Source organism: Eumetopias jubatus, unplaced genomic scaffold (genome assembly GCF_037043125.1).
Source record: "Eumetopias jubatus isolate StellerSeaLion01/CBP00866 unplaced genomic scaffold, mEumJub1_p1.0 scaffold_2, whole genome shotgun sequence".
In the NCBI taxonomy this organism is placed as follows: Eukaryota; Metazoa; Chordata; class Mammalia; order Carnivora; family Otariidae; genus Eumetopias; species Eumetopias jubatus.
The window spans coordinates 131,459,369-131,468,929 of record NW_028274808.1 but is presented as its reverse complement, the minus strand read 5'-3'; the positions used below and the strand labels follow the sequence as shown (position 1 = coordinate 131,468,929).

The 9,561-nt window shown below is 37.0% G+C and overlaps 1 protein-coding gene across 2 annotated transcripts; it reads left to right on the top strand.

The window, feature by feature from the left end:
• The first annotated feature begins 1,118 nt into the window (after positions 1-1,118).
• On the top strand, positions 1,119-8,941 carry SPP1 (secreted phosphoprotein 1). Of its 2 annotated transcripts, XM_028117798.2 has the most exons (7): positions 1,119-1,227; positions 2,351-2,415; positions 2,528-2,566; positions 5,472-5,552; positions 5,844-5,885; positions 6,939-7,217; positions 8,109-8,941. In XM_028117798.2, exons 2-7 carry the CDS (start codon positions 2,362-2,364, stop codon positions 8,511-8,513), a joined length of 900 nt encoding a protein of 299 aa, XP_027973599.1. In that variant the 5' UTR covers positions 1,119-1,227; positions 2,351-2,361; the 3' UTR covers positions 8,514-8,941. The 2 variants fall into 2 exon arrangements, with proteins under 2 accessions (XP_027973599.1, XP_027973600.1); XM_028117799.2 differs by lacking the exon at positions 5,472-5,552 and having other exon boundaries at positions 1,120-1,227.
• The last annotated feature ends 620 nt before the right edge of the window (positions 8,942-9,561 follow it).

Sequence of the window (9,561 nt, the reverse complement as noted above, 5' to 3'; positions counted from 1 at the left end):
CTGTAGAGATGTGCAAATTACCCTCTTGATGTATGCAGTTTAAAGATCTTACATCTAGCCTCATTCTAATAACCTCTTCCACTTAAAGACATTACAAATGATGACTACATGCTCTTCCTAAAAATTTCAGGAACAGTCAAGACACACAGTGCTTAAAATATACACATAATATGTGCTAAGCATTGTTAGTTTTATACATACTAATTCATTTAAAACTTCTCACAGGCCCCATGAACTAGGTAATAGCATGTGCATTTGACAGATGAAGAAACAAATACAGGCAGGCTAAGTGATCTGCCTGAGGGCACACAGCAAATGGATGTCAGTGTGGGACTCAGAGCCACACTCTGGCCCCAGAAGCAGCCTTCTCAAGCAGTAACTCTCCCAGTCAGAAGCTGCTTTACTTCTGCAGCATATAGAGTAAATTACCATTCTTCTGTCTTATATAGCAGATTATCTGATTCACCACCTCCAAACAATTTAAATGGTGCAACAAAAATTCGTGTCCTTGAATGGTCATTGTAAACCATAGTGAGTCCATTGTAAGGGGCATAAACGTAAGGGGCATAAACATGGAATTTAGTGTTAGTAAGGTCCTTTGTCTAAATGACAAGCTGCTACATACTTGAAATCACAGCACTGAGCCTGAGTAGCAAAGGATGGAGGGAGCCTCTTCCTACACCTGAACAATAGCCTTGCAGCTGTTAAACGAGTCTAACTGTGAGGCAAATTTGGTTGCATATATTACCTTAATCTGTTATTTAACCCGAAAGAAACAAAAATCTATTCCATTTCATTTTATTTAAGATGGATTTATATTTTTTCTTCTAATTCAGATATTATCAATTCTCTAAAAGAACCAGTCATTCCTCCCCACTTTTTACAGGACCCCTAGATGCCCTTCCATGATGCTGAATGCCAGTCCCATAAATGAAAAAGCTAGTTAATGATATTGTACATCAGTAACGTTTTAACTGTAGAGTAGTTTTTGTGAGTTTGTTTCTTTGTTTTTTAACCACAAAAACCAGAGGGGGAAGTGTGGGAGCAAGTGGGTTGGGCAGTGGCAAAAAACCTCATGACACATTTCTCCGCCTCCCTGTGTTGGTGGAGACTGTCTGGAGCATCATTTAAATTCTGGGAGGTCCTGATTGTCAGCAGCAGGAAGAGAAGGCGAGCAGTGCAGCCCCATCCAGGACTGGGCTCTCTTCTCAGACAGCCCAGAGCAAGGTAAGCCCGCTTCGCTGTCCTGTGCGTTCAACTTCATTGCTGTCCTAGGCATTCGGCTTCATCGCGGGGGGAAGGGCAAGTTGTAAGGAAAAGAGTTGAACTGTAAAGCTGTTAAGCAGACTTACACTGTTCTAGTCTTTTAATTGAGCATGCCAGATACATTGCAGATTTTCTGGAAGAAAGGTAACTGGTTATTTTGAAAGCCAGTCATTTATAGAACTCAAAAATTCTTGGAGTCCTCAAAAGAACTGAATCTATTTCTTCCAATCAGAAAAAAAAAGAAAAATTCTATGCCCCTTTCAAATGACTATATATACATTATTTTTAATGGGTAGATGGCTGTGGAAGCATTTAAGTGGAAAAGGATCTTTAGTGGTAATGTAAGTTAATAGTTATGTTATGTTTTAATGATTTAAGGTAAATATCCTATTTTCAAGGAAAAAAAACTTTCTGAATATTTCACTTCTGTATTTAGCTGTTAAATTCTTCACCAAGATACCTGTATGACACTATGCAGACTTATTATCATGAATAGAAAAGCTGTTGACTATTTTCAACGTTTTGGGTTTTGTTTCAAATTTCTAGAAGCCTTTCTTAAAGAATTTGAGTTTTGAGACAGCCTCATTTTGCCTAAGTAGTACCTTTTTAATAATTTAATTAAAAATCACACTTAAAATGCATGCTGGAAAAATGAAGAAAGCAAGCTTCTTTCTATAGTTTTATTTTCTCTCTTTCTCTTTGTGTTTTTCTTCCCTGAGAAATAAATATTCCAACAGTAGCTTATTATTTTAATTAAATTACTAATGATCTGTTTTTAGGTTGAGATAACTGGAGCTATCAGGTAGTCATGATATAACCCCTGGAACGCTAAATTTTGAAGTTGAATATAGTCATGAAATTCCTCTCTCCCTTGCCTAATAGTGAGAGATGGAGTAGAGAGGCGGCATTACAAATAGTAACTCAAAAGACCATAGTGATTGAAACAAAAGTTTTCTCCAAAAGGTAGAAAATATTCTACAGAAAATATATTTATTTGTAAATATTTTGTAATGTGGTAACATAAAGAGGTATCACTGTTTTACCCTACAAAGAAATCAAATATTCCTTATAAAATATTTTGCAGGAAAAATCACCATGAGACTTGCAGTGATTTGCTTTTGCCTTTTGGGCATTGCCTACGCCATTCCGGTGAGTACAGCTGAATCTTAAAGGAAATTTCTCAAAATAAATGAATTGTGTGCTCCCCTGTGCTAGGAACACATTCACATTGTAATCTTGCTTCATCTTTTCTGTTTCAAAGATTAAGCAGGCCGATTCTGGGAGCTCTGAGGAAAAGCAGGTAAGCATCTTTTAGGTTTATCATGTAGTTAAATTATTTATGCAGCTGTATGAGAGTCACCACAAACATATTTGTTGCCATTTTACTTATTATCATAGTCAAGCTGTTGATTGATAAGTATTTATCGACTGCCGGCTTTCAGCCTAGGCCAGTGCTAAGTACAGTTACAGATGGTCTCTGACTTACAATGGTTCCATTTACAATTTTTCAACTTTACGGTGGTGGGAAAGCCATGTGCATTTAATAGAAACCATACTTCAAATTTTGAATTTTGATCTTTTCCTGGGCTAGCGACGCATGGCACAATACTCTCTGCTGGGCAGCGGTAGTGAGTCACAGACCCAGTCAGCCACGCCATCCCGACGGTCAACACCGATATGCTTTCAACCATTCTAGACCCATACAACCATTCTGTTTTTCATTTTCAGTATAGTATTCAATACTTTAAGTGAGATATTCATCACTTTATTATAAAATGGGCTTTGTGTTAGATGCTTTTGCCCAACTGCAGGCTAATGTAAGCATTCTGAGCATGTTTAAGGTAGGCCAAGCTATACTATGATGCTCAGTAGGTCAGGTGTATTAAATGCACCTTTGACCTACCGTATTTTTAACGTTCAATGGGTTTATTGGGACGTAACCCATTGCAAGTTGAAGAAGAGTTGTATAGTCTTCAGTAAATATATTCTCTTAACACCAAACTAGTTCTTTTATATAATAAAATAATGCTCTGGGCCATGATCATTTATGTAAAAGAAATTCTATGAAGTCATGTGACTTTTTCTTTCCATGAGTCAACATACTGTACTAGACCTAGAAAATCCCATCCTTTGCTTTACTAAGTTTAAAATTTGTCTCACACACTGGACAGTTTGCATGACCATAATATTCATAATATCTCCTAAGATACTTGCTAAGAAACCCATTATAAAAAGAAAGGTTCTTAAGCTGTTTGGATCTATCACGCTTGTCAGCTGACTTTAGATAACAACTTTCTAACCAAACATAAGACCAAATCAAACCCTTTATTATAACTCTTTAACCAGCACCATAGATGTACATGCCCCTCCAAAATACGTGAAACTGTGCCAGCCAAACAACAAATGGGCATTGTCCTGAGAGCTCAGACTAGAAGGCACACAGAGTTCAATCCCAGATGAACAGAATAAAGGCCTGTATAGAGCTGCCTGGGGTCACTGAAAATAGATTGCTTAATGAAGACATTAGGAGAAGTATTTGCTGCATGTGTTTGGGTGCGCAAGTAGGTGGGTATAGGCATATCTGTTTTCCAACTGATTTGAGAAAACAAGTATTGAAGCACAATAATAGGCCAGAAAAATTAACACTTCCAGAAAAGATGGAGGTCACACTATTTGGGCAAGAATTGGTGACTTTTTCATGAATAAATATGGCACATAAAGCTATGACAGTATATTCAGTTATATTTAGGAGATAAGTGAAGAGCTCAACCTTCCAGAATCCTAGAAATTTAGAGCTAGTCGGAAATATGTGAAAGTCATAAGGCTTTCCCTCTGCAGATGAACATTCGTTATCTGTGAGTGTTATGACTATTAGGGAGGTTTTAATCCGTTTGTTTTGTTCATCTATATTGTCTTCACGTTACCTTGTTTTAAATCATAAATTTAACTTATAAATGCCTTCTCTCTGAGCCCATATTACATGTAGCAGCAGGAAATATATATATTAAATATATATAAATTATAACATATTTACATATCTTTATATATTTTTAAATTTAAAAAAGTAGGGAAACTTGGAACTCCTCTAGAACAGTAGTTTCACATCTTTTTCAGGCAAGGAACCCTTTCCTTCAGCAAAAGCTTTCAGAGTAGCCTTATATGAAGCTGCTCTGGTTGGAGTCAGCTCTGGAGGGAAACCCCACGTGCTACTGACTTGTTGCCTCCCTGCCCTTCCCCCACCCGGTGGCTGGCTGTGAAAGGGACCCGTGGAACGGCCAGGGTTCTCATTCTCAATGACAGGGAAGGGAAGCGATTGGCTCTGGGTGATACAGCCCATCAGATGACACTTATTCAGAGCAATTTCCACTCCTCTGCACTAGGATAATCATTTTCCAGATAAATGACTTGGCTAAAGGAAAGACTGTTCTATTCACATCTCTGGCACCTTGGAGCAACAGAACATTTGTGTGATGATGTTAATATTATAATAATATTATATTTCTGCATGGTCCACCCAGAAAGCAACTAGGCACATGTGGCTACTGAACTCACAGTGTAGCTAGTACGATTGAAGAACTCAATTTTTTATTATATTTCATTTTAATCAAATTAAGTAACCACATGTTATATGGCCAGAGGATATTGTATCAGACAATGCAGCCTTAGAGAGTTCTTCCTCTTTCCATAGAGGAAACAATGAAGATCACCACTAACTAAGGGCACCTCTGCTTTAGATGTGCTTTATCTGAGGGGAAATTTCAGCTTGTACGCATAGGACAGGAATGCACAGTATTCAGCATGCACAGAATGCATCACTGTGAAGACCCAGTCTGCCTGAATTTGAACCCTGGCTCTGCCACTTACTACCACTTAACTTCTTTGTGGCTCAGCTTCTCTTGGTCTGTAAAATGGGAATAATAATGATACCTATCTCACAGGGGGTTGAGAGGATTAAATGAATAAATATTTGTAAATCACTTTGAAAGGATGCCTGACCTAAGTAAGTGCTATGTAAGAGTATATTAAATGAATCTGCAACAAAAAGGAAATGATAAAAGAGGTATGTAAGGCTCTGGCTGACCATGCAGAGGCATATTATGCTTATCCATCAAGATCAGTGAAGTATAGTTGTTTTTTCAGTTTATCACTTAGAGATCCTTATGTTTCTTTTTTTAATAATGATAAATATGCAACATTTTTTGTAGCTTTACAACAAATACCCAGGTGCTGTAGCTACATGGCTAAAGCCTGACCCATCCCAGAAGCAGACTTTCCTAGCACTACAGGTATTTTTAATTTTAACTAATTTTAAGAATTAAATTTCTCACATTTAGAGAACAACAACAAAAAGTAGCCATCACGGAGGCCAGTCAGGCCAATTAAATGGATCCTTCCTGCCTGTTGGTAAACTTGAGCTTAGGATAGCAATTGATCTGGTTATGTTGGCTTTTCCCCACTTTAAGCCACCCACTTATGAGGCTGAAAAATAAGAGCTGCTTTGGATAGAAAAGGCTAACTTTTGAAATAAAATATGAGACATATTTGATGTAAACTGATATGTGTCCCTCCTTCTTCAGAATACCGTGCTCTCTCAAGAAAATAATGACTTCCAACAGAAGGTGAGTTCTCACCATGAATCAGAAGCTGACCATGCCTTGGAGAGATGAAAGAAGCCACTCTTTCTCCTAATGACATGGCCTAGCTTCGATTCTGACAATATTCTATCAGCAAATTTTATAGTAAATTGCCAATTTAAAACTTGCTCAGGAAGAAAACATGTATTTACTAAATGTCAGAAATACCAGGTTTCTTCAGATAAGTTTAGTGTGGCAGGAAATGTTTACTAATGTCTGTTATTTGAAATACTGAGCCTCTTAACATTTTATTTAAGGTATTTTGTAGATGTCTTATCTAATATCTGATAAGCATCTAATAATGCCTACGAAAGCCAAGACTTTGTCTCAGGGTAACAGTTCTGTTCCTAACATAATGATTTATTTTATTAGGAGCATTGTTATATTTGCTAAACAAAGAGATAAATTTGTTCTCCTTAAGATCTGTTTGAATGCGTTAAGAAACTGTAACTGGGAAAGTTAGATAAATAATCAAGTATATTTGCTAATCAGAAGTTTAATCAGACATTCAGTGGTTAATCTGGTTGACAGATGTGAGCTGCAGTTTATACACAAGCATAATGGAGTCACCTTTGGCTTACACATGCCGATGGGCGGGGGCTTACGTTTTGGTGCCTGCATTAATATATGGATGTTCCAATCTCCTGAGAATTCTCATTTCAAATAAAAAGCAATCTCACAATTATGTATCTGTATTTATTTCATCATTGAATTTGGTAAATGAAATAATGTCTAATATGAACAAGGAAAAGCAATGTTATCCATAGAAATGTTATACTCACATATATGGCTTGAAAATGTCTATGAAAGTGATTACTTATGGAGAAGCAAGAAAAATACCTCAGATTATGATTCCATTTATCCTGGTGTTAAAAAAGAGATTGGAAGATACTCACTTTTACTCCTAGAAGCCACTGAATACATTGTTGTGAATGCAAAGATTCTGAAACCAAATTAGTCTGAAAGACTAATGCACTGTAAAGACTAAGGGAAAATAAAAACCCTTATCCAAATTTTTCTGGCCATCTTGTTTTTTAGACCCTCTCAAGCAAGTCCAATGAAAGCCATGAGGATGTGGATGAAGATGACGGAGACGATGTGGATAGCCAGGATTCCATTGATTCCAATGACGTAGATGACGACTCTAACCAGTCTGATGAATCTGATGAACTGGTCACTGATTTTCCCACTGACATTCCAGCAACCCAGTTTTTCACTCCAGCTGTCCCCACAAGAGACTCAAATGATGGCCGAGGTGACAGTGTGGCTCATGGACTGAGGTCCAGATCTAAGAAGTCCCACGGATACGAAGTCCAGGTAAATCCTTAAACAGACACATGAGATATTTATGATTAGAGCCCAATTCTAGGAAACCAGAGTGTGTCTATTCACATTCACTTCTTCATTCATTCATTCATTCATTCATTCAGTAAACATTATTAATTTATGACTTTTTAAGATTTTTTAAATTTATTTTAGAGAGAGAAAGAACAGGGGGAATGGTAGAGGGGGAAGGACAAGCAGACTCCATGCTGAGCTCACGACCCTGAGCTCATGGCCTGAGCCAAAATCAAGAGTCTGGCGCTCAACCAACTGAGCCACCCAGGTGCCCCTAATTTATGACTATTGAACACAAAACCTTTTTTCACTTGGTGATTTTATGTGTAAGTCCATGCAATTTCTCCCTACTTTTGTCTCTCAATCACAATGATCTTTTTCCAAATCCTGGCTATAAAGCATTTATTCTATTTACTTTTTTAGATTAAAGAAAAAAACTTTGGAAAACAGCAATGATTTTCACAATATAATGGTCATGTTTTAAAGTTAAATACCCAAGATGAATTATAGAGTTGCAAATTATGCTTAATCTGTAGTCAAAGAATCTGAATTTGACACATAGCCTTGCCACTTACTAATCATTTTACTTTTTAACTTTCAATTCACTTTCCCTTTATGTAAAACAGAGATCATGAGATCTACATCATCGTCTTTATCATTTGCATAATTGATGTATCTATTAAACTAAAGGAGATGAATATGTGAAAAGGTTCGGTAAAAAAACAAAGTAACATGCTAGTCCTGTTTTTTGCTTCAGCCAAATTTAGACAATTTTCAGTATAAATTGGCCTAAAATTTAGAGAGCAGAATTACAATGTTCCCATCCCTGGCTCTTCATTTAATTCTTCTTCCGTTTGTTCTGTGATTCAGTATCCTGATTCTACAGAGGAGGACTTGACATCACTTGTGAAAAGTGAGAGTACGGAAGATGATTTCAATGCCGTCCTTCTTTCCCAGACTGTGCGGGGGACTTCTGACGGGGACAGCCACGCGAAAGACAGTCAGGAAACAAGTCAGCTGGATGACCACAGTATGGAAACAAAGAGCCACAAGCACACCAGAGAGTATAAGCTGAGAGCAAGTGATGAGAGCAATAAGCATTCCCATGAGATCGGTAGTCAGGAAAATTCTGAGGTCAGCAGTGAACTCGTCAGCCAAATAGTTCAAAGCCATGAAAAGGAACGAGTCCTAGACTCCAAGAGTGTGGAAGAAGATAAACACCTGAAATTTCGCATTTCTCATGAATTAGATAGTGCATCTTCTGAGGTCAATTAAAAGGAGAAAAGGCAATTTCTTACTCTGCTTTTAGTAAAAAGAAAAAATACATTGTAGCAGGATGGGAGAGAATATGAAATGCTTATTTCTCAGCTTAGTTGGTGAATGTATATGTATATGGATCTGGAAATAGATACTGGTTTTGATCATTAGTTTAGTGTGTGGCTTCATGGTAACACCCTTGTAAACTAAAAGCTTCAGGGTTTGGTCTATGTTCTTTTCATATAAGAAATGCAAGCTATCACTGCATTGTAATGTTTGCTATTCTTTTATGAATAGAAATTATGTAGAAGCAAACAAATACTTTTACACACTTACAAAAGAGAATATAAAATTTTATGTCACTATAATCTTTTGTTTTTTAAATTAGTGTATATTTGGTTGTGATTGTTTTGTGTGTGTGAATAAATCTTATGTCTCAAATATAATGAGTTTGGTGGTAGCTTTTTCTTTTTTGTCTTCTCTTTTTTTTCCCGCAGCTTTATTGAATTATATATGACATATACTATTGTGTAAGTTGAGTTGTACCACATGATGATTTGATCTGCTCTTGTACTACAAAATGATCACCACCATAGCATTAGTTAACACCTCTAGCTTGTCACCTTCTCTATCCTATCACACAATCATCATTTCTTTTTTGTGGTGAGAGCATTCAAGATGTACTGTCTTAGCAATCAGTTGCTATTTTAACGAAACTGCTACACTTAGGAGAGAGCAAACCAGGGTCTTCTGGATCAACCATACAGCTTCTGGTTGAGCTAAGGTTCCTAGTTAAAGAAACAGAATTCAAGCTGGGGTTGCTATTCAGCCAGAAATCCTTCAACCATGCAGGACTCTTACACCCAGTGGGACACCTTTTTCTAATTTTCACAAAGCTGATATAAAAGCTAACGAAAGCCTAGCTGTAATCACAAATCAATTTTATTATTTCTCATCACTCACCATTAATTTGTTCAGTGAATTTATTGCTTTGTTGCCCTCGGATGAAAACCTGATAGGTTCCATAGCAGTTTTTTTCCCTAGCTATTTTGATCACCTGTAGATA

What these genes read in the sequence shown, in the direction of transcription:
- SPP1 (XM_028117798.2), top strand. Translation starts at nt 2,362, where the DNA reads ATGAGACTTGCAGTGATTTGCTTTTGCCTTTTGGGCATTGCCTACGCC. An exon ending in GGAGCTCTGAGGAAAAGCAG is followed by an intron (nt 2,567 to 5,471) that starts GTAAGCATCTTT and finishes CATTTTTTGTAG; the next exon opens with CTTTACAACAAATACCCAGG. An exon ending in AGACTTTCCTAGCACTACAG is followed by an intron (nt 5,553 to 5,843) that starts GTATTTTTAATT and finishes CTCCTTCTTCAG; the next exon opens with AATACCGTGCTCTCTCAAGA.